At 54.3% G+C, this 27985-nt stretch overlaps 1 protein-coding gene across 3 annotated transcripts in view; it reads right to left on the reverse strand.

The window, feature by feature from the left end:
• TBCD (tubulin folding cofactor D) overlaps nt 1-27985 on the reverse strand; it is a 195197-nt gene that overhangs the window by 72372 nt on the left and 94840 nt on the right. For all 3 annotated transcript variants that reach the window (XM_055240525.2, XM_063617094.1, XM_063617093.1), the window contains one exon: nt 1766-1922. In XM_055240525.2, coding sequence (XP_055096500.1) covers nt 1766-1922 — 157 coding nt within the window. The remainder of the gene's footprint in view (nt 1-1765; nt 1923-27985) is intronic.

Below are 27985 nucleotides of genomic sequence, written 5' to 3' on the forward strand. Positions count from 1 at the left end.
ACACTGGCCAGCACCAGCACCCTCCAGCCGCACTGTTCTCCTCCAAAGAGGAGCAGGACAGGAGGGACGTGCGTGTTCACAGCTGCCACACGGTCTCCCTGGATAGGAGGAGGACCCTCGGCTCCTCTCAGGCTTCGCTCTGATGCAAGAATCTAGCCTACGAGACGCCGGCCACGGGCTGCACACCCAGGGAAGTAACAGGGTTGAGGTCCCTCTCCGGACGCTACTGAGTAAGATGGAACAGCAGCGGGCAAGAACAAGAGAAAGTGCCTGTCACCAAGACCCTCTGGAGCCTATGCCAGCGTGTGCCTCACAACGAGCTGCCTGTCGGACAGGGCCAGTGGTGCTTACACCGGGTGCGTGAGGGAACCCGGGAGCCACAGTGGAGGCGCACCCAGGACGTCCAAAAACCGAAGCCCCACGAGATCAAAGCCATGCGGGCCCCAGGCCAACGCTGGCCCCGCCACATGCCGGGGAGGCCCTGCTGGTGCTCGCAGGGCGTGTGGGGCAGAGGGGACCCAGCACAGTAGCCTGAGCCTGCCACCAGGGGCATCTGCCACCGGCACCCCGCCCCACCCAGATCAAAAGCAGCAGTGCACTTCCAGGGGGAAGCTTCAGACGCTGCATCCCGTGACCCCTCCAGGCGTCTTGTAGTAAGCAGGGGACGCTCGGCTCCTGAGCAGCTGTAGCAGGAGCTTCTAGGACTTGGGCATAATTCTGAAGTCAGTTTCCCAAGTTCATTTTCCTAGTAAAAGTTGTCAGGTGAACTGCGGGTGTGAAACCTCGTGATGATTCAGCTGTGGGCTCACACGCCCAAGACGGACAGTGACGCTGAGTCGCCTTCCTCGGTGTCCCACCTCCAGCTCCTTCATGCACAACAAGAAAGGAAGCACCTGCCTTCTTGAGCACAAAAGAACTCATTTTAGTCCAAAAGCAGTGTACAAAACCAGCGTACAGGGCTGAACTGAATCAAATCATTTCCTACGCTGGGGGCACATCTGTTTTGCATGTTTCCTAAGCAAAAAGTATCAGATCCTGAAAGTCCCTGGCACCGGACACCACTATGGGGCTCAGCTGGGTGCGCGCTGGACACTGAGGCAGGAGCCCCGCCCGCCACAGGCCGCACAGCTTCTAGGGTTCTGGTGACCCCATGAAACCTGCTGGCTTCAGCTCTTTCATCAGGAAGCCAGAGGGAAAAATGTCTTCCTACCTCCCAGAGGTTCTGAAGTGTTCACTTCCATCTCAGAGGAGCTGAAATCAGGCATGCCAGCGAGGGCTCTTGCTACTGAATATTCTCTCAAGTGCTGGTCCACAAAACACACAATCCAGCTCCTCAACAAAAACAAACACCACCTGAAGACTGCCGTGTCCAACATGCCTGCTGTATTCCAGAGGAACTTGAAAGGAGATAGAGACAGAATTCGCCTCTCGGTAAGACCCACGACCTCAGGCAGCACGCACAGGCGATTCCCGTGCCCCACTTGCTTCCTCCCACGCCACCCAAGGTGCCGATCACCTGCACCCAAGAATCCGCTGCCTGAAGGGTGGCCAAGACCTCCAGAATGTTCCTCCTACACACTCTGCTCTGGTTGCTCACCCACAGAAAAGGGGCTTGACCTTCAAGCGGTAGCTTTGTCACAGATCCTCTAGACAAGTAATTTCACCTGTTCATGAGCATCTGCCGTGCACACCTCTCACAGAGGAGACCACACACGGCGCCATCGGGGGCACAGCGCATCCGATGCGCCTCGACGAATGGGCCTACCTTGAGATCGCAGTCACAAAGGGCTTCAGCTCCTGAGGCTCGTAGGCACGCGCGAAGGCCCAGCACACGTAGCAGGCGGCGTCCCTGACGTTGGTGCCCACGCTGCAGGAACCCCGCTTCTCGTCGTAGGTCAGCGCCTTCAGGATCACGGCGACGACTGGGCAAGGACAAGAGAAAAGACGGTGAGGAGCAGACCACACGGGCAATGCGTGAGGTTTCAGAGAAGTGGGGCTCAGGGCTGGAGCGCGGTCACAGTGCCAGATGAGTGAGGCACGCAAGCCACGTGGAGCCCACCCAGAGGCTCGGGGCTCCCGTGAGAGCCACGGCCTGGTCAGAAAACAAACCTCCGAAAGAAAGACACATGCTCACCAACTCAGATCCAGTGAAAGGATTTTTTTTCAAGTGACATGAAGCAAAAGCTCCTTCAGAACAGCACATGATGCCACCCAGGGGTCTGCCGAGTCTGAGGAGACTCAAACGCAGATCCCGCCAGGCAGGGAGGAAGAGGAGCCACCGGTTCAGGGGAGGGGGAGGGAGAGGAGCCGCCGGTTCAGGAGAGGGAGAGGAGCCGCCAGTTTAGGGGAGGAAGAAGAGCTGCCGGTTTAGGGGAGGGAGAGGCGCAGATGCCGGGCAGCGCCTGGAATCGTACTGTCGTGGACACCCAAAGGCAGAGCGTCCCAGGGGATGCCTGGCTCTGCCCAGAGCAGGTCTGGGGTGAACCAGGATGAAAATGCAAAGCCGGCCATGGCTCCTACAGTGCTGACTTCAAGAATAATCCATGCAGGGTTTCTATGCAAAACAGCTACATAGGGAAATCTGAGGTAGGTGTGGATTATCCTTACAGCTCCATTCAAAAGTGGGTTAATGAGTAATTTGACATCACACACGTGTGTGATTTCATTTATTTTTTATTTTTTTGAGACAGGGTCTGGCTCTGTCTCCCAGGCTGGAGCGCAGTGCCACAATCTTGGCTCATTGCACCTTCCACCTCCCAGGCTCAAGCGATCCTCTCTCCTCAGCCTCCCGAGTAGCTGGGACTATAGGCATGCCACCATCACACCCAGCAACTTTTTAAATTTTTTGTAGAGACGGCATCTCGCCATGTTGCCCAGGCTACACGATTTTTTACACAGACATGAGAGGATTTTAGGACGTGGAGTAAGTATATTGGGATGTTCCAAAGAGCTAAAGTTTTACTGTATTTGTTCGATTATTAGGTTCATGTATTTCAAGTGCTTTGGAATAAATACTTGAGATCAACTGCTGAACAAAGAAAACGGAACACAGCTATGAAGGCGGCAGTGGAGACCCACAGAGCCAGGGGGAGCACCCAAGCCTCCAACCCAGCTCCGCCTCCCCGGACAAGCACTCTTCCCCAGGTGGCCCTCACACTGAAGCACCCACACGCCAGGGCCTCATTCAGGGCTCTGCACGCAACCCACTCCACGCACACGCCAGGATCTCATTCAGGGCTCTGCACACAACCCACTCCACGCACACGCCAGGGCCTCATTCAGGGCTCTGCACGCAACCCACTCCATGCACATGCCGTCTGTACACTTCAAACCCACCAATCGAGTTCACTAACACCACACACAGTCTGAGAAAAGGCACTCCAGGCATGGATACATGAGAGGCCGGTTATTTGCACATGCAACTGTCATCAGATACATTATCTCCCAGAAAAATGCACCTAGAAATGGTCTCAGGCAAAACACCATAAGCAACAACTGTAGGACTACGAATATTACATGCAAATTTCCCCTCTGACTTTTTGCATCTAAGGATCTTTTATTCTCTATAAACAGCAATAAAAATGGATGTTTCTGCCCGGTGTATTTTATATACATATGGTGATTACTTTTAATAAGATTATCACGCTTATACACTTACTAAAACTACATAAAAATGAACTTTCCTCAAAATAAAAAGTTCAAAGATACCGTGGTATCAAGGATGTGAAATTCGCCAGAGTGAGGAGGGGGAAACTGCCTCCTCTTAGCCCAGCCACAACGCAGGGCGCTGCACACAGAGGCCCGGGGGAGCAGCAGGACATTCCGGGGTCCCTGCCAGACACCAAGGTCTCCCCAGCCTGCCAGGGCTCCAGGCAGGGGCCCACCCCTCTCCAAGCCTCATTTCTTCAGGACACCCCACCTGGATGCGCTGCAGCTTCTTCAAGCCCAGTGCCCAGAGCAGAGCTGTCCTCCGGTGTGGTGCCCCCGCCACGGCCAGCCCTCCCCTTGGGTGCAGCTCAGGGACGGCCCGTCCTCACTCCTCCACATCCAGACACCGCGCCATTCCCAGAGCCCGCCCCAACTGCGGCAGTCACACCTCTACAGGACCGGACCACCTCCCACTGTGGTCAGACCACCACCAGCTCTCACCCCAGGACCCCACAACTCACTGTGGAAGGCCCTGCACGGCCACACACGGCAGCTCCGCGTTCCCTCTCTCAGCCATGACTCCCTCCCGCAAAGCACCTCTCAGAGCCTCCTCCACCTGGGGGGCCTGTGCTCTCCAAGGCCCTCCTCACACAGGTCAGAGCCAGCAGCACCATCGCCCGCAGGAGGCACTGAGGGTAACGGCCAGGGCCGCCATCAATCTGCAAACCAGAAACTGCTGGATGATGTGCAGGAGCATCTCTCACTTCTTGTAAATGTCGAACATTTTCCTTCTAGACAGTCAAAGAGTGAGGATCACAGAATGCATGTGAGATGCGAAACCAAACAAGAGGGCGGCTGTGAGAGAGAAAAAGCCACTGACTCTAATAAGCAGGTTCAAGATGATTGTCTCGATCCAAACTAAACCAAACCTGTGACGCCCAAAAGGCCCTCAGTTGTTTGCCCCAGAAAGTCCACTCTGAGCCTTCTCATACTGCTCATGTTCACTTTCTGTGCTAACAGGGCAGCCTGTTCGTGGCCAACACACATCAAAACTAACAGGCTGTGGCACCTTCAGGAGGAAAGCGTCGCACAAACGTGGCATCCCCGTCAGGCCAGATCCCCAGGGACAGTCACTGCAACGCCACTCCAGGCAGCCCCAGGCACAACCACCCGGCAGCTCCACAGCCTCGGGCATCTGGGTGCAAACCGCTGAGTCCCAATTTATTCATCCACTGGACAGAGCCAACTCCCAACAGACAACTGCGAGTGGCAGTGGCCAGCATGGACACTGGCCTCAGGCCTCCCCCACTCCCAACGCGTGCACCTGGACACTGCTTGGCAGCCCTCTGAGAAGCCCCCAAGGGAGGACACAGACCCCCCACTCCAGGCCACTGAGGTGCTGGGGGAGCTGATCCCACCACACCCCCAGGACCTGACCTTGGTAGGGGAGCCCAGGTTTCTGTCCCCAAGTCCGTGTAAGATGGTTCTCTTTAGCACCATCGTAGTCAGCTGCTGGGATGAATCAGCCACCCAGAGACAGCTGTGCAGACACGACGTCCACTAACAGGCATCTGGGCCAACATACACATGCAGGCCTTCCTTCAGTCTGATCAGTACTTCCTGCTGGGAAAACTGATGGCCTAGGAGGTCCAGCCAGAGGCCCACCTGGCCCACTCCTCTGTCTTAAAGAGAAGAGGCCAGTTCCTGAGAGGGCTGTGGGTGGCCCGTGCACACTGGACTGCTGTCCCCGGCTGTGGACAGAGCCAGGGAGGTGCTGGGCTTCCCGCTGTCCTCCCTGTGCTCTCGCAGGGCTGAGTCCCAGCAGCAGAGAACAAGGCCTGCCTCAGCCTCTGGGGCCTCTGCCCAAGTGGCAGTGCTGCTACAGGCGTCCAGAAGGGCCCAGCCGGCCTCCTTCCAGGCCAGGCCACAGCGCAAAGTCCTGGGGCCTTTCTCCTGCCCTCCTGCTGCTCAGAAACCTCCAATCCTGCTCCATGACACCCGCAAGAGATGTCAGGACCCCACACGCCAGCACAGGTGAAGCGGCAGCTGCCAAGGCCTGGCTGCTGACGGCATCCCAGGGAGTCCTAGAAGCTGAGGATGTTTCTCCTCGCAGGCCCCTGGAAAGGAATCTGATTTGCACAAAGTAAAACAGCTTGAGAGGGTGTGAGATGATCAATTTCCTTAACAAGAACAGAAAAACCAAGCCTCTTGGCTCTGATTCATCCCAGGGTGGTAGGTGCTGCTATACCCCGGGGTGAAAAATGGAGTGAGGACTGCTTCTCCTGCTCGGGATAAAGGGGAGGCCTTGGGCTGCCAGCTCTGACATCTCGGGACCCTGAACACAAGGGGCAGGCCAGCCTCGATAGCCAGGCACCTGGGTGACCACAAAGCACGGGGAGGGGCGTATGGAACAGAAACTCCTTTGCCATAAACTTTTATATAAAGTTATTATCAGAAAAAAATTTCAAAAACAACTCTTTCCAGATTCAACAGGTTTAAAATAAGGAAACTATCCAATAGCTCTGAACAAAAACCTTTCTCATGGTTCCAATTACACACAGCAGATGCATGTCGCGTATAGAACACACCCCAGGAGGCTTCCTTTTGGCAACCCAGGTCCAGCCATGTAATTGAAAAACCCTTCTCTCTAGACAGCCTGTCATTTGTTGAACGCCAACTGCCTGAGGAAAAAGCAGCCTCCAGGTGACAGAAACAACTTAACCCTCAGAGCACCACAGTCCCCACTGCAATACATGACCCCAAGGGGCAGAAGGGATCCAGGCATATTCTCTGCACAAAAGGCAGAAATAATCCCTCCACAAAAAATCATCATATAGTTATGCCTTCTGATAACTAATGAGGTTTTACTAATTTTAAAAACACACATCACTGCCAGGCATAAACTGCATCGTGCTGGACTCCTGCAGATGTAGCTGGTGCAGACCGCATCGCCCTGTCAGGCCTTCCCACTTCGGCACTGGGCGGTGAGGGCTGTGCACAGTGCAGCCCAGTACCCCCGCGGCACAGACAGCCCGCGAGGAAGGCGTGGAAACGTGGGCACCTCCCACATAGCCCAGAGAGGGTGGCTGTGGGCAGGGGGTGTCTCTCTGACTGCTCGGGCCCCTCCAGAGCATTGAGCCACCCTCCCACGATGGGGTTGATGTGGAGGGACCCTCGGCCTGGAGCCTGCGGGTGCACAGCCCGAGCACAGGAAACAGCTCCCAAGAGCCGTGTGGCCGTCCCTGCAGACCTTCCCTTCAGCACCAGCACACAGCCATCCGTGTGGCCGTCCCTGCAGACCTTCCCTTCAGCACCAGCACACAGCCATCCGTGTGGCCGTCCCTGCAGACCTTCCCTTCCGCACCAGCACACAGCCATCCGTGTGGCCGTCCCTGCAGACCTTCCCTTCAGCACCAGCACACAGCCATCCGTGTGGCCGTCCCTGCAGACCTTCCCTTCCGCACCAGCACACAGCCATCCGTGTGGCCGTCCCTGCAGACCTTCCCTTCCGCACCAGCACACAGCCATCCGTGTGGCCGTCCCTGCAGACCTTCCCTTCCGCACCAGCACACAGCCATCCGTGTGGCCGTCCCTGCAGACCTTCCCTTCAGCACCAGCACACAGCCATCCGTGTGGCCGTCCCTGCAGACCTTCCCTTCCGCACCAGCACACAGCCATCCGTGTGGCCGTCCCTGCAGACCTTCCCTTTAGCACCAGCACACAGCCATGGCTCTTGTCCCAAAAATGCAGTTCAACTTGCTCAGAAAAAAAAAAAAAAAAAAAAAAAAACGCCAGTATTGAATTTGCTAGGAGGCAAGAGGCAGTGATGGACAGAACACCTGGTTCCACTGACATCTGGGTTTCCAGTTCCCACAGGACATCGTAGAGAAGCCTTCCCAGAGGCCCTCAGCTGCCTGCAGGGAGCAGCAGCTGGCCTCATGTCTGCTGCACCTGCGACGCTGCACAGCGGGGCAAGCACAGACTTGGTGCTCGGCCTGCCCTTGGGGGGCAAAGAGCCCCACCCGCCAACACGAGCATGCCCCCGCTGTCCCCGTGGTGCCTAGGGGAGTGGTGATCCCAGCACCTTCCTGTGCTGCTAGGGGTGAGCACCCAGATATGCATCATCTGCTCTGCTCTCCCCCAGTGCCCCAAGCACAACCCCGGCCTCGGTGGGATCACGCACCAAGCCCCAAGCCCACTCTTTCCACAGGAAAGTCACCCGGCTACGCTGGCCCAGCAATTCTCCCCACCTGTGCCTGTGAACCAAGACCCCACCTGCCACCACCCACTGTGCAGGGTCTAAGAGTCAAGGACCCTCTGCCAAGGTGCTGGGGACAGTCACGAATCCCCACCACATGTGAGGCACGCAGGCCAGGCCAGGTGTATGACACACCCTAGCCAACACGAAGACACAGAGCCTGGGTCACCCAACTGTCACCAAGCTCAGATTCTCACAGTTGTTAAAATAACAGCACAGAACGTCCCTGCTGTGAAAGGCCACGTCCTGGAGAGCACAGAGAGCCGGCACTCGATCTGCCTGGATGGTGGCGATGAGGAAGCCCCACAGGCTGGGCACCCGCAGGTCACACGGCAGCTTTCTGTTCTCTGCACTACATTTGTTTCTTCATGAAATTAAAAAGTTAGACGCTTCAAAGAGCCCTAGAAGCACAAGTGAAGCTGATAAATCACACAAGAGATGACTCATATTTTACCCACTCTCTAAGAAAGTCCCAGGCCACAACACAGATGGCAGCCATGCCACAAACCTCCTGTAGAGCGTCAACAGCAGGCAGCTCCCTTCACTGGTAAGACAGCCCCTAAGAACACTGGTTAGGAGCTTCCAGCACCAAAACTGTAAATGCTGCACCCAGTGAAGATGCTTTTGCGTTTAATCCTGAGGGTGTTGATTTACTTAGCTGTCACTGACTGCACATCAGACTGCCACTGTGAGGCATTTAAAAGGCTTGAGAAGCACAACTCTATAAAGGCCTCTGCGTGAAAACCAGACAGGACTGAACTGGGCCCCTGCTATCCTCTCTGCCCCCATCATCCACCTCCGCTATGAGGCAGCACCTCCTACTCCTCTCCAGGTTCCTCACCAATCCTGCTCTCCAAACAGGATCTGAGGCCGGCTGCATCAGGAGCCAAGTGCTGCTTCCCAAGGAGGGTTACAGTCTGAGCCCAGGGAAGGTGCCCCGTTCCTCCAGGGGTCAATGCTGAGCTCAGGGGCACTGAGGAGCAGACTTCTGGAAGGGCACTGGGTCCAAAGGCTGCGTCCTGAGCGCTGACCCCCCAGCCAGCACCCTCCCCACTCACACTGGACCACACTGCCTGGAACTCCACTAGCACTCTACCCGTACACAGTAGGTGCAACATTATTGTGAGTGAGTGCTTCTCTCCCATTGTTTCTCCAAGAACACAGATCATTTGCAGTTTTTAAGAACTGCTTAAGCCGTCGCTCTTGGAGAGCTTTCCCTAGGACCTGGCTGGAGCACGGTCACCCTCATCACTGAAGAGTCCTGTAGAGACACCACTTGACCTCCACGCTGCGTCCAGGTCTACGAGGCCACAGCACAGTCCAAAGCCCTGGGAAGAAGTGCTTGTCCTCCTCCTGGGGGCATCTGCCACCCAGCCTGCTGCCAGTGTGGTGAAGCAGCTGATCTGAGGACACAGCCTGGACAGATGCAGGTACCACGAGGATGGTGGGGCCAGCACACAGAGGCCTGGTTCCCACAGCTTGGTCCCTGGGCTACTGGAAAGCAACACGAAGAAATTACGATCCAATCCTCATATCTTCACTTTTTGACATTAATAAGCCCCCCGAAAGGGAGGTCAAGAGGTCAACACAAAAGGTGGACAGCTACATTCCACCCAGGAATCCTCTCCCCAGCCACACCGCAAGACCACGTAGGGGCAGCCGTCACCAGACACCCCAGCTCAGAGCTCTCACTGACAAAGTCACACCCGCACGCCGGCAGCCACCTCGGACGCATGAGACGACAGACACCTGGCCCTGCTTGACTGAGTGAGGGCCCCCGGCCTGGGGCGGCAACCTGGACTTCCGTAACTCCACAGGTGACTGACTTCTGCCACAGCTGAGCCGGGGCCGGCAACACACGTGCGTAGGCAGAGAGGCCCACTCACTGCAGAAGACAGTTCCTAAGCTAAAAAGACATGGAGGAGCACCACTCTCCTGCGCTAAAAATAAATCATTTGCTTAGACATAACCCTCAGATCGAAAAATAACCCATCCATTTACTAAACTTTTTATTTTTTCAATACAGCCACCGAGAACCCATACTTTGAAACACTTTTCTCTAAGACTGAGAGATTTATAAATCTCCTCTTAGGCCTCATCACACGTTATTCACCCAAACTGCAAGGAGGAAGGAACCCAAGGCCACGTTCCCACCTCCCCGTCTGGGCCAAGGACCCCCAGGCTGGTCTCTGGGTGAAGGCTCCTCTGCTGAGACTTCTCCCGGCCCAGCTCTTCCACAGAGGCTCAGGCTCTCCAGGCAGACGTTATACAACCCCCTGCATAAAAATCTGACAAATATAAAATGATGGAAATAAATATAAACTCACACCACAATAAAAGACCTTCAGGTTTTTAAAAGAATTGTCTACCTCTCAATAATTTTGAACATTCTCTATGAAAGCACCTTACTTTTTAAAATAAGCTGTAATACTAACAGAACCATTTACTTGAAAATTCCCTAATAAAATTCCTATACCTTAGCCATCCTATGCCCACTGACTCACTCCCTAGAAGAGAGACGTAAAAAGCCCGGTGTGTGCCACGGCCGCACCAGCACAGCTTGGTGAGGTGCAAAGACTCCCACATCTTTAGAGGAAAACCTTGTCAAAATAAATCTGAGTTTACCAAGCTGCAGCTCCAATGGGCAGGGCTGACAGCCGCAATCACAGCCCTCTCTGGACACACGGCCAGTGCGTGGCAACACCAGGGCCGGGCTCAGGTCTCTTGACACCCCTGGATCTGAGTTTAAGGGACAACTATCGATATAAACAAACATTGATTTTATGCCCTCACAGCTTTATTTCTCCATCCATTGATCCATCCCCCAAGAAAGAAAAGCATCATGCGAACACCCAACACCAACAGCTGACATGATCCAGCAGCTGACGTGAGGTGGAATTCAGGGCTCGCCAGGCACATGGCCCAGACTCGCGGGGACCTGCAGCATGAATGTGTGCCCCCAGCCAGCCACATGTCCCAAGCCCAACGCCTGGGCAGGACTGGGTGGGTCCCTGACCACTGGGGTCTGCCCTATGCATGGCCTCTGGGGCTGCCGCTGGCGCAAGGCCGTGCATCCCATGCAGCTAACCCCCACCAGCAGCAGGTGGTGACAGGCCCAGCCCCAACCCTGCAGCACTTGGGACAAAGCTGCCAATGCCCACACTCTTCTTGCGACGGGCCGTGGTTTTACTAAAACTAAACAAAAGAATACCAAAGGCATAAAGCATTCACGTGCACGTGACAGATCCTGAAGAGCTCATCCCCCGAGTCCCTGGCCACCCTGTGTCCAAGGCCGGATGCAGTGGCCACCCTGTGTCCAGGGCCGGGTGCAGTGGCCACCCTGTGTCCAAGGCCGGAAGCAGTGGCCACCCTGTGTCCAGGGCCAGATGCAGTGGCCGCCCTGTGTCCAGGGCCGGGTGCAGTGGCCACCCTGTGTCCAGGGCCGGGTGCAGTGGCCACCCTGTGTCCAAGGCCGGAAGCAGTGGCCACCCTGTGTCCAGGGCCAGATGCAGTGGCCGCCCTGTGTCCAGGGCCGGATGCAATGGCCGTGCCCCAGTGCCGCCCATCAGAGCGTCCAACAAGGGCCTCCTGGCCTCCCTCAGGGGCAGAGCAGAGACCCTCCGCTCAGGACAAATGGACATGCTTCTTACACAGCCCGGACACAGGCAATGAGACAAGACAAGGGCGCGGGGGTGGAACCGAACCCTGTCCAGGGAGACCCACGGTGCCTGCAAACACAGCACACAAGGACCCACCACAAATGGCAGAAGACGCCAGCGCCCTCTCCATCATCCATCAAAGCCAGTGGCGTCTGCTGGCTCTCCACTGTCACAGTGGGCACTGGATTCCGGCGTGGCCAGCCCTGCTCAGGTTCCTGTTCTAAGTTAGGACTTTCTTTTCAAGCAATCCCAAGTGATTGCTGTTTGCAAATTAAACAGCCTCAGGATCTCCTGGGCCACTGTCATTGTTAATGAAACCCACCGTGGTTCCTTCCACCTGTGTCTGTCCCCCTCGCTGTCCCCTCACTGCCACCCGAGCAGCCACCACAGGGAGAAGAGCCAGTCAGTTCCTGCCCCTCCACCACTGCGAAAGGCCACCAGAAGGGAGGGGACGCTCAGTGCAGCGTGACTGCCATGCGGGGGGCGGGGGCCCTCCCTGAAGCCAGGGCACTCCTACCCGCTCTGCTCAACACCGGGCGCTGGCACTCAGAACGCCCACAGCTAATGACAGAGTGGCTCAAGCACAACAACTTGAAAGAAGCAAAAACAAGCGTTTGGGAGAATTAAAGGCTTAACCAGGAAGTCAGGGGCCAGTTCTGCCATGACTCACTGCCTGGGACTCCCAGCCCCCATACTCAGACGTCCACTGGCCCCAAGACAGTGTCTCTGGCACGGGCACTTCAGAAGCAGCAGGGCCCAGAGGACGCAGTGCTGGAGCTGACACCCAAGGACACATGAAGCCCAAGAGCAGGACCACAAGGCCAAGGCCAGACGGCTGGGGAGGCCAAAGGCCACGTCACCTGTGCACAATGACAAGCCTGCTGCCTGTCTCCAACCCAGTTATCTCAAGGGTTTTCTTTCTGTTCCCAACTCACCGCCCACTGATGAATCTTTCTGGGTCGCTGCCATCAACAGGCAGGACAGGTGGCTCTGAAGACACTTTATTCAGGGTGAGTCTGGGCAGCAGCCCCCGCTGTGGACTGGAATCTTTCCACAGCCACACTCCCGGCGGGCAAGCCCTGGCCTCCAGCCTCTGTTGGTCCTCAGGAGCCTGTCCACAATTCTGAACTCCAACCTCCACTCTGTCCTCACTACAGGGCTCACACCTGGAGTCTACACTGCCAGAAACCACAGAGCAACTTCCATAGCCCTGAAGTCACAGCTTGTGTGTCTGCTCACCCAACAGGACACACAAGACCCAATCTCCCTGGAAGCCAGTGTGTCAGTGTAGGGGGGACACAGAGCCGGCAGGCCGGACAACCCACGAGACTCCCATTCCCTGGAAGCCAGTGTGTCAGCGTAGGGGGGACACAGAGCCGGCAGGCCGGACGACCCACGAGACTCCCTTTCCCTGAAAGCCAGTGTGTCAGCGTAGGGGGGACACAGAGCTGGCAGGCCGGACAACCCACGAGACTCCCATTCCCTGGAAGCCAGTGTGTCAGCGTAGGGGGGACACAGAGCCGGCAGGCCAGACGACCCACGAGACTCCCTTTCCCTGGAAGCCAGTGTGTCAGCGTAGGGGGGACACAGAGCCGGCAGGCCGGAAGACCCACGAGACTCCCTTTCCCTGAAAGCCAGTGTGTCAGCGTAGAGGGGACACAGAGCTGGCAGGCCGGACGACCCACGAGACTCCCATTCCCTGGAAGCCAGTGTGTCAGCGTAGGGGGGACACAGAGCCGGCAGGCCGGACAACCCACGAGACTCCCTTTCCCTGAAAGCCAGTGCGGGGAGGACACAGACCCAGCAGGCTCCCCATGGCCTCTCAGGGCCCCGAGCAAAGACAACGAGGGTGGGACTCAGGGTTGCCACGCAGCCTGGCCCCAGCCTCGCTGCCCAAGACCCCCGGCCCCACAGAGGCACTGAGAGCCACACTCATCCCCACTGCAGGAAGCACCAACTGACAGCAGTTCTCTCATCAAGACAAAGTCCCAGCAAGTCCACACGGGGTAGCCCCGGGCAGCCACCCACGAGCCGCACCCTCCTCGCCACCAAGCGGGATCCTAGGACAGCCAGGGCCAGGGTGAGTGGGGCCCGTTCACACCAACAGGCACTTCACACATTCAGTCGATTTTCTATCCATAAGAGGGTCAGAAAATATGAAGGTAAGTACAAGGAAAACACGGGAACCTCACCTCAGGCACATGCAAAAGCAACCCTAAAAAGTGTCCTGTGTCTGTGAGGCACACCCAGCAAACCAGGCCGTCCACACAGCACTGTCATCACCAGAAGCCCCAGCCAGCTACTTTCACAAACAAAACCTGAATTTCAAGTCAACTGGGATTCTCCAGCCGTAGTACCTGTAGAACTGCCCAGCCGGACTGGCCAACCTGCATTTTATTTTAAATGCCGAATAGGCCTGCAGCTAGCAAAAACACGGAAGGCAACAAAATTAGGAAGGTGTGAAAATAAGTTTAGTAGGTAAAGGGTTTCTTCCAGGTAGAAAGATGTTCATTAAAAGATTCATGAAGAGGTTGCTTTCTGGGTATGGCGTATAACCAAACACAACTAGATCACTTCATGTTCATGTGTCACCGCTTAGCTTTAACCCAAAAACACGAATTTCAACTTTTAAAAACAACAAAGGCTGGCTGGGCACAGTGCCTCACGCCCGTAATCCCAGCACTTAGGGAGGCTGAGGCGGGAGCCCAGGAGCTCGAGACCAGCCTGGGCAACATAGGGAGATCCCATCTCTACAAAAAAACACAAAAGTTAGCCAGGTATGATGGTGTGCACATGTAGCCCCAGATACTTGGGAGGCTGAAGCAGGAGGATCACTTGAGCCTGGGAGGTCGAGGCTGCTGTGAGCTGTGATCATACCACTGTACTCCTGCCTGAGTGACACAGCAAGACCCTGTTTCAAAAAAAAACTAAAACAAATTAAAATAACAAATGTAAAACCATGAGACACAAGCAGCAAGGTTGTATCATTTGTATGGCTCCTGTGGAAATGTCAAGTAATAACACTCTGACAAGCTTCATACTTTCCTGTCATTCAACACCACATTACTCCATACACAATCTCAACTCCAACTTAAAAGTGTCAAATATTTAAAGCAAAAAAATCAAAATACTTTTTAGACACCCGTATATGTGCATGTGTGTATGTACACATCACACACACCCAAAAACTGCACATACACAGAAAAGAACTGAAAAGAGGGAATTAAAACAATGGTGAAATGTTTACATTAAACACGACACAATACAAAGACATTATCGAAAGAAAAAAAAAAGACAACCAACAGAATGGGAGAAAATATTTGCAAATGATATATCTGATAAGAGTTTAACATCCAGAAGATACAAACAGCTTTACAACTCAACAACAAAAGGACAAACAATCCAATTTAAAAACGGTCAAAGGACTTGACTAGACATTTATCCAGAGAAATACACAAACAACCAAGGAGCACATGAAAAGATGCTCAATGTCATTCGTCATTAAGAAAAATTCAAATCAAAATCACAAGATAACCCCTCACACCTACGAGGCTGATTATGATTTTTTAAAAAAGAAAAACACAGGTGTTGGTGAGGACACGGAGAAACCAAAAGCTGTGCGCCTTTCTGGTGAGAATGCAGGGCACCACAGCGTCTGTGGAAACAGCTTGGGGATGCCTCAGTAACACACCGAGGGTCCGCACACAGTCCAGCAATCCCACCCTGGATGCACACTGAGGGTCCGCACACAATCCAGCAATCCCACCCTGGATGCACACCGAGGGTCCACACACAGTCCAGCAATCCCACCCTGGATGCACACTGAGGGTCCGCACGCAGCCCAGCAATCCCACCCTGGATGCACACCGAGGGTCCGCACGCAGCCCAGCAATCCCACCCTGGATGCACACCGAGGGTCCGCACGCAGCCCAGCAATCCCACCCTGGATGCACACCGAGGGTCCGCACGCAGTCCAGCAATCCCACCCTGGATGCACACCGAGGGTCTGCACACAGTCCAGCAATCCCACCCTGGATGCACACCGAGGGTCCGCACGCAGCCCAGCAATCCCACCCTGGATGCGCACCCAAAAGAGGGGAAGACAGGGATTCAAACAGACACTTGTACGCAAATGTTCACAGAAGCATTATTCACAAGGGCCAAAAGGTGGGAAAATTTAAGTGTCCATCAACTGTGTAAGGGCCCTAATCGTATTCATGAAGCTCTGTCCTTGTGACTCATCATCTACGAAAGGTCACACCTCCTAACACCGTGCCCTTGGGAGTGAGGAGTTCAGCAGGAATTTTGGGGAACACAAGCATTGGGGCGTGTGTTTTTTCTTTTTTTTTTTTTTTGTAGAGACAGGGTCTCACCATCTAGCCCAGGTTGGTCTTGAACTCCTGGCCTCAAATGATGCTCTCATCTTGGCCTCCCCAAAGTATTGTGATTACAGACATGAGCCACTGTTATTGGCCCCAGCTTTCTTTTGGTTAGTATTTTCTCAGTATATTCTTTTCTGTCTTTTCTTTTAATCTTTTTATATTCTTGCATTTTCGATGTATGTTGAGTAAAAATCTACCGTATGATTTTAAGCTGGTGAATTTAGTCCATTTACTTCACTGACATGTTTGGGTGTCTTGTTTGGGTGACATGTTTGAGCTCTGGATATGTTCATTCCCTTAACTTTCCGAACAGTCCTATGCTCCAAGCCCAGGCCTATACCCAAGACAAAAACCACATCCACACAAAAACTCACACACGAATGCTTTATTCACAGCAGCCTACAGTGGAAACAACCCAAACGTCTACCAACTGACAGATGGATAAATAAAATGCGGCCTCCACGTACGTCGTGGGCTGAATTCTGTCTCCCTGAAATCCACATCCTGAAGTCTTAACCCCAGTGCCCCCTGCCTGTATCTGGAGATGTGGCCCTTAGAGATGCATAAGGTAAAATGAGGCCACGCGAGTGGGGCCCGGATCTGCTATGACCAGTGTCCTCCTAAGAAGAGGAAACAAGGACACCAAGACACAGACCGAACGGCGAACACGTGGCAGGAAGGCAGCGCCTGCAGGCCCAGGAAAGCTCGGAAGAAACCAAGCCTGCTGCCAAGCCTGCTGGCACCTCGACCTTGGACACCCAGCCTCCAGAACTGTGAGGGATACATTTCTGCTGCTTGAGCCCCCATCTGTGGTGTCTTGTTTCCACAGCCTGAGCTGACTAAGATGACACACGATGGAACAGTCTTCAACAAGGAAAAGAAAAGGAGCACTGCTGGGGGCTGTGTCGCCCATGGACCTCGCCAATGCCACGCTCGGGGCCACGTCAACGCCACACTCAGGACGTCGCCACTCTCGGGGCCACGTCAACCCCACGCTCAGGGCCACGTCAACGTCTGGGGCCACATCAATGCCACGCTCGGGGCCATGTCAACGCCACGCTTGGGGCCATGTCAATGCCACGCTCGGGGCAAGCAGCCACCACAGAGGACCACAGGGAGCACGGTTCCATTCACAGGAAATGTCCAGAATGGGTAGACACAGAGAACACATCTGTGGTGTCTAGGATGGGGGGGGTTTATCCATCTGTCGCGGGGGTTGGGGATGACAGCTAAGGAGCGTGGGGTAAAATGTTCTACAACTGACTGTGGCGATGGCTGCAAAACTCTGCAAATGCATTATAAGCCACTGAACTGTACACTTAATGACAGAACTGAATGGCATGTGAATTACATCTCAACAAAATCATTAAAAATCCTATGGGGTCAACAGTAACTGTTCCTGTTCCTGCTTACAAGCAGACGCACTGAAGCAGCGAGGAGTCACTTTTCTACTCCTACTTGGGTCAACTTTGATAAATTACGCCCAGGCTGGAGTGCAGTGGCGCGATCTCGGCTCACTGCAAGCTCCGCCTCCCAGGTTCACGCCATTCTCCTGCCTCAGCCTCCCAAGTAGCTGGGACTACAGGCGCATGCCTTCACACCCGGCTAATTTTTTTGTATTTTTAGTAGACACGGGGTTTCACCATGTTAGCCAGGATGGTCTCGATCTCCTGACCTCGTGATCCGCCCGCCTCCGCCTCCCAAAGTGCTGGGATTACAGGTGTGAGCTACCGCGCCCGGCAAAAGGTATTCTTAACATGCCATCTTCCATCTCCATGGTGCCTGCGCAAGGCTCCCTTCCGTGTGTAAGGCTCCTGCTTTCTGCCCGTCGGCCACGCGTTTATCGGTCCCATCAGCCCTCTCGAAGAGCTGCATTTGGCTCTGTGTGTCCTTTCTCATCTTTGTCTTCCACCTCCTTCATTTCTAGGGTTCTGCTCACTGCCCTCTACCCACCCACCCTGTGCAGAGTGAACCTTTCTCCTTTTCTGTACATACGTCTGAGGCCGAGTCACCAAGTGATTCCCGCCAGGGCCAGAGAGAACCTCAGGCCCTGTGGCCACACGCAGTCCACACCGCAGCCTCTGCTTGGTTGTGTTTATTCTTACTGATAACATTTTTAAAATGTGAAAACCATTCTTGGCTCCAAAGCTGTTCAGAAACAGGCTGAGGCCCCATTGGGCCTGCAGGCCACAATTTCGTCACACCTGTTTAAGGGTTTAAGTTTCCTTAGCTGCATCCCAAAATTTTAGATAGAATAATTTTGTGACTGTTTATTTTTATTTTTAAACTTTTTTAACTTTTTATTTTAAAACTTCTCCTGAGACTTCTTTGATTCATGTGATTCAGATATTTGTATATCTTCTAACTAAAAATGATCACCTTTCTTTTATCATTCTGTATCCAGTTTTTAATTTCATTACTTTGTGAGCATGGAATACCATCTGTATGCCAGTGAGTCTCTGAAACGTCTCGAGACGTGTTTTATGGCCTAGCTGTGTGATATCTGTGAATGTTCCTCAGGTGTCTACAAATGTGTATTCTCCAATGGCTAGCCACAGGATTCTGTATCAATTATGGAATCATGCCAGTCACCTCTGTTGTTGAAATACTGTATGTACACACATAGTATGTAACGTGCATTTTATACATATCTGTATCTCCACTACATATTTAGTTATCAATAACTGGGAGGTGTTTTGAGCTCTCAGGAGGATACCAGGTCTGTCCATTTATCTCTGCAGCCCTATTAACTTTTGCTTTTCAGCTTTTAGAAAGCTGAGTCGGTCCAGACTCACCACAAGCCCCATACGAATTCAATGCAGGGATGGATCAGGGCTGATCAGGCCGTGGGGGCCAAGTCACCAGTCCATGCACAGCCATACTGTAGGGGTGCGGGGTCCGCACACACAGCCAACAACAGCATAACCAACCAACAACAGCACAGCCAACAACAGCACAGCCAACAGCATAACAGCACAGCCAACAACAGCATAACAGCACAGCCAACAACAGCACAGCCAACAACAGCATAACAGCACAGCCAACAACAGCACAGCCAACAACAGCACAGCCAACAGCACAGCCAACAACAGCATAACAGCACAGCCAACAACAGCACAGCCAACAACAGCATAACAGCACAGCCAACGACAGCACAGCCAACAACAGCACAGCCAACAACAGCATTAACAGCACAGCCAACAGCATAACAGCACAACCAACAGCACAGCCAACAAGACAGCCAACAACAGCACAACCAACAACAGCACAGCCAACAACAGGACAGCCAACAACAGCACAGCCAACAGCATAACAGCACAACCAACAGCATAACAGCACAACCAACAGCATAACAGCACAACCAACAACAGCACAGCCAACAAGACAGCCAACAACAGCACAGCCAACAACAGCACAGCCAACAGCATAACAGCACAGCCAACAACAGCACAGCCAACAGCATAACAGCACAACCAACAACAGCACAGCCAACAACAGCATAACAGCACAGCCAACAGCATAATAGCACAACCAACAACAGCACAACCAACAACAGCCAGCCAACAACAGGACAGCCAACAGGACAGCCAACAACAGCACAGCCAACAACAGCACAGCCAACAACAGCATAACAGCACAGCCAACAGCATAATAGCACAACCAACAACAGCACAACCAACAACAGCCAGCCAACAACAGGACAGCCAACAGGACAGCCAACAACAGCACAGCCAACAACAGCACAGCCCCAGGAGCTGCCGCACACAGGGGCTGCTGCTTTGCTTCTGCCTCCAGATTGTGCACAGCTCTCTCCGAGAACTACCAGGGAAGGGGGTTCCAGCAGAAGGTCCTGCCTGGCTGAGGTGACATGACGCAAAGCCACCATGGTTGCATCCTGTGAGAGGGACCCGTGTGGCACCACGGACAAAAGCAGGTCTCTCTGGACAATGGCAGTCCCACCCCCGGGGCGACCATGAGGATTCTCAATTTATCCACGTGCTTGGAACAATGCCTAGCGACTGCTAGTGCAACACAGTGCAACGCGGTTCTTACTTTAATTCCTACTTTCAGAGCTTGAAATGAACTTGAGATAAGCTAAAAAGACAGTAACAAAAAACAGGTTAAGGAGATGAAAGGGGAAATGAAAACCACAGCAAGGAAACAAGGAAAATATGAAAAAGGGCCAAAACCAAGGTCTGGAAATACCTGAAGGAAAAGATTTCACTGCAATGGATGGAAATGCGACTCTCAGGAGTCCTCTTAGCTGAGGAAAAACAGTGGCCCTGAAGACCAAGCCCGGTAGGCAGCCCCAACGCAGCAGGCAGAGGGGGACACAGAGGTGGAGAAGACGCAGCAGGCAGAGGGGGACATCGAGGTGGAGAAGACGCAGCAGGCAGAGGGGGACATCGAGGTGGAGAAGACGCAGCAGGCAGAGGGGGACATCGAGGTGGAGAAGACGCAGCAGGCAGAGGGGGACACAGAGGTGGAGAAGACGCAGCAGGCAGAGGGAGACATCGAGGTGGAGAAGACGCAGCAGGCAGAGGGGGACATCGAGGTGGAGAAGACGCAGCAGAGCGGGGGAAGACACAGAGGTGCAGAAGCCTCCAGGAGACACAGGAGACAGGATGAGAAGGGATCAAGCCCAATGGCCTTTTGTCTGTTCGCATCTATTTTCATCGTTAGGTTTTTCACTGTTATTTGCAGCACGAAAAAAAAGATCTGAGTGCTAATTTTTTAAATTTTACTTGTCCTTGTGCAATGTAACTAATGACTTCTGTACCTGGCTGCTGTGCGTGTAAAGGCACCCTCTGAATAAACTCCCTAGACAGGGGCCACACGAGTTGCTCTGGAAAACTAACAAGTCTGAGTCAGGCAGGCGAGAATGCCGAAGCGTAAGACACTCGCTGTCGGGGTTCGGGGAGGAGAGGAGGTGAAGAAAACTGTGGGAATTCTTAAACTTGGCCCAAGTTCACAAACCTGAAGCGGGTTTCCCAATCAAAGACAAAACAAGCCATAGCTCAGGGTTTCAAGTTTCCCTCTTAACACAGAAGCCACAGCGCCAATCCGCACTGGGAGAGGAGGGAGTGACAGGACGCTGTTTAAACAGAAACCAAAAGCCGCTCGCCCTCCCTCTGACTCTGACGGTGCCCGCAGAGCCGCCAGGAGCCCCATTTCCAAAGCAGCTCAGGGCGAAGGTGTTGGGAGGGAGGAGCAGGGACTGTGTGCCCGGTACAAAGGCTACCCACAGGCCACACACCCAGAAACTGCCAGCCCTGCCACAGAGCACCATCCCACAGGGCTGCGCCCACCCATCCCCTCACACTCACCAGGCAAGAGACAGCCTGGAGGGGCCTTGGTAGGAAAAAGGGGCAACAGAGAGGGGCCGTTTGCTCCACTCCCACTCATCTGAAAAAATTAATTAGCTCTAGTTCCATAAAAATTCACATCACAGGCCCGGCCCGGTGGCTCACGCCTGTAATGCCAGCACTTTGGGAGGCCGAGGCAGGTGGATCACGAGGTCAGGAGATCGAGACCATCCTGGCTAACATGAAGAAACCCCATCTCTACTAAAAATACAAAATATTAACTGGGCATGGTACCACGCAACTGATCCCAGCTATTCGGGAGGCTGAGGCAGGAGAATCGCTTGAACCTGGGAGGCGGAGATCGCGCTACTGCACTCCAGCCTGGGTGACAGAGCAAGACTCTGTCTCAAAAAAAAAAAAAAATTAAATCGTGGCGTTATTTGTACAAACAAATTAAAATTTAGGTATTGGCATGACAAATCTCAGACTTCAAGTTACAAATAAAGCCCTCCACTTACTCATCAAAGTCAACAAATGTCCAGAAAGAAAGCTTTCCCCAAATTCTCTCATACACCTTGGTCGCGTCTCACCACAACGGCCAAATCAACTCCACTTTCATTTCTCTGCATCACTGAGTTGTCTGACACAATCAATGAAACCCCACTGATGTTCTCAGGGTTTTTTTGTTGTTGTTTTTTTTTTTTTTGAGATGGAGTCTCGCTCTGTTGCCCAGGCTGGAATACAGTGGCATGATCTCAGCTCACTGCAAGCTCCACCTCCTGAGTTCACGCCATTCTCCTGCCTCAGCCTCCCGAGTGGTTGGGACTACAGGCGCCCGCCACCACGCCCGGCTAATTTTTTGTGTATTTTTAGTAGAGACGGGGTTTCACCGTGTTAGACGAGATGGTCTCCATCTCCTGACCTCATGATCCACCCGCCTCGGCCTCCCAAAGTGCTGGGATTACAGGCGTGAGCCACCGCGCTCGGCCTGTTTCTTTTTAATGAGAAACCAAATGTCTCCTCGGCCACCTGCAAAAAATGGCTGAGTAGTGCCCACAGCGCCCAGAGCAGGTCGGGCCCAGACCTTGGCCACGACCACAGGCACATGGCGGGTGAGGACCCCGGGGGTGCTGCTGGGCTTGGCCGTGTTAGCCTGTGTGGCCCAGAGACCAGACACTTGAGGCCCGGCTCCTGGACACGCGGTTCCAGGCAACGAGGGTGGGTGGGGAGGGAGGCAGCCCTTTCTCAGCTGCGCTCTGTTCAGTTAAATCGACTTCCCAAAACACAGAGGCCTGCAGGGGTTCTCAGGCAGGTGACCATGTAACACAGGGGAAGGGCTGTGACCTGCTCCTGGGCTGCTGCTCCGAGGTGACGGGGTCAGAGAGGTGTCCAGGCCTGGCTGGCGGCTTCCAGGCAACCCAAAGGCAGGGCCTAGGGCCCTAACCCAAGCCAGCAAGCCTGTGTAGCGCCATCCCCGAAATCTAGGACAGTCTCCAGGCTTCCCCTGGGTCTCAGCCAGTCTCACTACCGCCAGGGACAGAAGGCAGAGGCCGCAGCAGGGGCCCGCAGCAGCAGGAAGGGCCCCTCACTAGGGAAGAAAATCAGGAAAGGAAGGGGAAGGGGAAACAGTGGAAGTCCCAAAGAGAGAAGCGGGCAGCAGAGGCCTGGACGAGAGGACACGGCACAGGGGACGCAGCGCGTGGAGGGGGCAGCAGAGGGCTGGACAAGAGGACACGACACAGGGGACGCAGCGCGTGGAGGGGGCAGCAGAGGGCTAGACGATAGGACACGGCACAGGGGACGCAGCGTGTGGAGGGGACAGCAGAGGGCTGGATGAGAGGACACGGCATGCTGGACGCAGCACATGGAGGGAGGCACAGGGCTTACAGTCATGGCACACTCAGCACCACAGGGCACACAGCAGCCCCTAGGCCAGCGCAAAACCAAGACAGTCTCACTATGCGAATTCCAACCAGAAATGAATGACAACCAAGAAATCCTAAGAAACACTTTCCAAAGGAAAGGGAGGGGCAAGTACTCAAAACCCCTTAAGAGCTGGAGCAGGTCAGGGGAGCGCAGGAGACAGGACAGGCCTGTGGGGGTTCCTACACCTTCTGTTCCTCCTCCTCTTAACATGCCCTCGGCACACAGACCCAGGATGCCCTGCCCCCAGGATCTGGAATCTGGTTGAGAAGGGAAGGGAAGCCGGAGCCTGCCTGCCACCCTCACCCCCTAAGCCTCCCGGTCCCATCCCACAGTCCTGCCCACTGGCCTGAGTCCCTTTAGGAGGGCAGAGCCCTGAGACACAGCCAGGCAAGAGGTGCCCTCCGGCCAGAGCCGTTCCTGAAGCTGTGCCCTTGGGGGACAGAATGTTGCCGTGTCTCCCTACAGCCATGGCAAAATCAGACTGGGAGGCTGATGCCAGGCCTGTGGATTTTCTGCAGAGTTTTCATTTCCTTTCTCCTTTCCTCTGGATGCAGCACCCCACAAGGAACACAAAGGATTAAAACAAAAACAATCTTGTATTTTAAGAAGGTCAAAGATGTGACGCCCTTCCTTCATCACAGGTGTTCTGTGAGAAATGCTCACAAGTCCCTTTCACGAACAGGAAGACCGAGGCCCAGGGAGGTCAGTAATTGATGCCCCAAGTCACAAAGGGTGAAGACGGAAGAGCCAAGACTTGTGTCCCAGCACACAGTGCACTGGAGAGGATGATGCTTCGAAGGGACCGGGGTGGGGTGGGCAGGACGGAGAGGAAGGGGCTGAGCCACACAGGACGGACAGAGAAGAAGGGGCCAGGCCAGACAGGACGGAGAGGAAGGGGCCGGGACGGACCAGATGGAGAGGAAGGGGCCAGGCCAGACAGGACAGAGAGGAAGGGGCCGGGACGGACCAGATGGAGAGGAAGGGGCCAAGCTGGACAGGACGGAGAGGAAGGGGCCGGGCGGACAGGACAGATGGAGAGGAAGGGGCCGAGCTGGACGGGATGGAGAGGAAGGGGTCGAGCTGGACAAGATGGAGAGGAAGGGGCCGAGCTGGACAGGACAGAGAGGAAGGGGCTGGGCCGGACAGGACAGATGGAGAGGAAGGGGCCGAGCTGGACGGGATGGAGAGGAAGGGGCCGGGCCAGCCATGTCCTGTGCCTCACTCCCGACCTGGAAACTAGGAAAGCTCAACCAGGACTGCACTTCCAGCCTGTGTACCCCTAGGGAAAGAGGCCCTGACATAGAGGCCGCAGCGCCAGCACCTGCCTGGGTCCCTGGCACCCCCCAACACACACTGGCACCAGTGCTTACCCCCAAGAGCAGCCACCACCCCAGGTACCCCTCCCTCCCCACCCAGGGTCTGCACCCACAGGGAAGCACCCCCCACATCTGGTGTAATTCTGCTCATCACCCTCTGGGCTGCGTACCTCGGCCACGTTCCCGACCTGTGTGTGGGGGAAGTCCACAGGCCAGGTGAGTGGTGCTTCTGAGTAAATGGACCAGTGCAGGTGGTGCATTTGGCACGGTGCCCCACACCATGACCACGCAAGAAACAGCAGCTGCCACCCCCATGACGGTTCCTAAGATTTGGTCAAAAACCTAATCACAAGACTTCTGAGTGACACAGGGGGTTGAACACGTAAAAACTGGCGGGTAAAATCCCACAAAAAACAGCAGAAACAGACCATTTTCTTTTTTCAAGGGATAAGCTACAGGGTAGAAGAGGAAGGGCAGGGAAGGCAGCACCAGCACCACGGAGGAGCCTGGAAGCGCAGGGACAGCAGGAAATGCCTCAGACCGAGAAGTCCAGCCCTCCCCTGGAGGGAGAAAACCCAGACTCCCCCTGATCCACAGGACAGGTCCCTAAAAAGCTCCAGATCTGTGGCACCACAGAACTCTAGCGGGTGGGGCAGGGTAGGCCTAACCCAAGGAGCACAGGGGCAGGAGACAGGGCTGACTCTCCGAGGTGCTCACTGGGGCAGGAGACAGGGCTGACTCTCCGAGGTGCTCACTGGGGCAGGAGACAGGGCTGACTCTCCGACGTGCTCAGCAGAGGCCCTGGAAGGCAGGCAGCCACACTGAAGATGCAGGGAGGGCACCAGGCATGGCGTGGCGCTCCTGCAGTCCCAGCTACCCGGGAGGCTGAGGCAGGAGAAGCACTTGAGACCCGGAGTTCAAGTCCAGCCTGGGTAACACAGCAAGACCCCAGGTCTTTAAACACACACACACACACACACACACACACACACACACACGGAGAACATCCAGCCCCACTCCTCCACCCCCTACTAAAAGAAAGCTATCACTAAAATCCTTAGATAAGAAAAGCTGGCCGGGCGCAGTGGCTCACGCTTGTAATCCCAGCACTTTGGGAGGCCGAGGCGGGCGGATCACGAGGTCAGGAGATCGAGACCACGGTGAAACCCCGTCTCTACTAAAAATACAAAAAAAAATTAGCCGGGCGTGGTGGCTGGCGCCTATAGTCCCAGCTACTTGGAGAGGCTGAGGCAGGAGAATGGCGTGAACCCGGGAGGCAGAGCTTGCAGTGAGCCGAGATCGCGCCACTGCACTCCAGCCTGGATGACAGAGCGAGACAACGTCTCAAAAAAAAAAAAAAAAAAAAAAAAAAAGAAAAGCTACTGCAACTACTGCATGAGAATGAGATGCTACAAAAGGAACACTCAGAACAAAACACAGCTCATGGAAACCAAAATTAGGAACCAAGCACTTAACAGAAGTGTTGAAATATAAAGTTAAGAAAACTAAGACTACTGAGGATAAAGGAAAGAACCTGCAGGTGAGAAACAGCTGTCCATAAAAATCAGGAATCACAACTGACATAAAACTCCACAACACATAAAACTAATCCATGGTGGAAAAGTATCAGCCTGCAGTTGCCACGGTCTGGGTGGGGAAGGGTGGCATCAGTGTGATGGAACTCTCTGGGGCCATAATGGGAGAACACATTTGTCAAAACTCGTTAAATTGTCCTCTTAAGACCTGTGCCCTTCACTGAATGTAAACCTTACCTTTGAAAGAAGAATCATAAACTAGTAAGAATATGCCTGCAAAGTGTTTGGGGCAAAGCACACTAATGTCTGCAACTGACCTGAAATGCGCAAGACAAGAAAGCTGGACGGGGAGGGGAAGGGAAGGGTACGTAAGCTGGACGGGGAGGGGAAGGGAAGGGTAAGTAAGCTGGACGGGGAGGGGAAGGGAAGGGTAAGTAAGCTGGACGGGGAGGGGAAGAGAAGGGAACGTAAGCTGGACGGGGAGGGGAAGGGAAGGGTAAGTAAGCTGGACGGGGAGGGGAAGGGAAGGGTAAGTAAGCCGGACCGGGAGGGGAAGGGAAGGGAACGCAGACAGCTGTGTTAACTGGAGAGCCCCGCTGTTGGGTACATGAGAGTTCACTGGAGCATCCTTACAACTTGTCTGTATTTTGAGAATTTTCACACTAAAATGTTAAGAGAGAAAGAATCAGGAATCAGAATGGCATCAAGGTTCTCAACCGCAGTACTAGAAGCTAGAGAAAATGGAGAACACTTGCAGCCGGGTGTGGTGGCTCAAGCCTGTAATCCTACCACTTTGGGAGGCCGAGGCGGGCAGATCACGAGGTCAGGAGATCGAGACCATCCTGGTTAACACGGTGAAACCTCATCTCTGCTAAAAATACAAAAAATTAGCCGGACGTGGTGGAGGGCGCCTGTAGTCCCTGCTACTTGGGAGGCTGAGGTAGGAAAACGGTGTGAACCCAGGAGGCAGAGCTTGCAGTGAGCTGAGATCACACCACTGCACTCCAGCCTGGGCGACAAAGCGAGACTCCGTCTCAAAAAAAAAAAAGAAAGAAAATGGAGAACACTTGCAAAAATCTAAAGGTAAATGATTTCTGGCCTGAAATTGTAGACTCGGCCAATCAGTGAGGTTGAAGAGTAGATAAAAACATTTTCAATAATTCAAGACCTCCAAAAAAATCTCTCTTGCACTTTCTCAAGAGCCTATAAAAGGTGTGTGCCTCATGTCAAACTAAATGACTAACTCAAGAGAAAGACGACACGGGGTCCGAGCAGCAGGCCTTCCAGTGCAAGAGAGAGGCAGGCAAAACCCCCCGGATGACGGGGAAGGCAGACATGGGGGCAGAAGGGCAAAGAGAGAGGCAGGCAAAACACCCCGGATGACGGGGAAGGCAGACATGGGGGCATAAGGGCAAAGAGAGGCAAATTCCCATCTTCCACAAAGGGCAGACACCAGACAACACCTCGACCAGAAGCGGAGAAGGAAGAGGGAGAGAGAGAGGGCACAGAACCACCAACATATCAGTACGGCTGGAATCAAGGAGGTAAACACTCAGCCAGGCGCTGGGATAAGCTCCCTCCCTGCCGGCTCAGCTCCTGAGGAGGACCAGGGACAGAGACTCTCAGGAGCAGGGTGGAGGGTGGAAGGTACACAGATCCTCAAAGGCCTCACTGGACCCTTCATGGCAAGGGTCACAACACTCAGCTTAGGAAAGGCCAAGGTGGGGCTTCTGGGCAGAGGGAGTCATAGCGCAGACACCTGGCACTCCTGCTGCTGAGAGGTGGAGCCCTCGGCTCCCGCCTTGCATCTGGGCAGCACGAGGCTGCCTCGGCAGAGAAAGGTGACAAAAGGGACACCCTGACAATCTGCGGCCCAGCCTTCTGGAGGACTGGAACCTTCCACCTTGCTCTCTTCAAGTCCTGAGCCATCATATAGCTGACCACCCTCCTAGGGA

The sequence above is a fragment of the Symphalangus syndactylus genome, chromosome 14 (assembly GCF_028878055.3).
Source record: "Symphalangus syndactylus isolate Jambi chromosome 14, NHGRI_mSymSyn1-v2.1_pri, whole genome shotgun sequence".
Classification (NCBI taxonomy): domain Eukaryota; kingdom Metazoa; phylum Chordata; class Mammalia; order Primates; family Hylobatidae; genus Symphalangus; species Symphalangus syndactylus.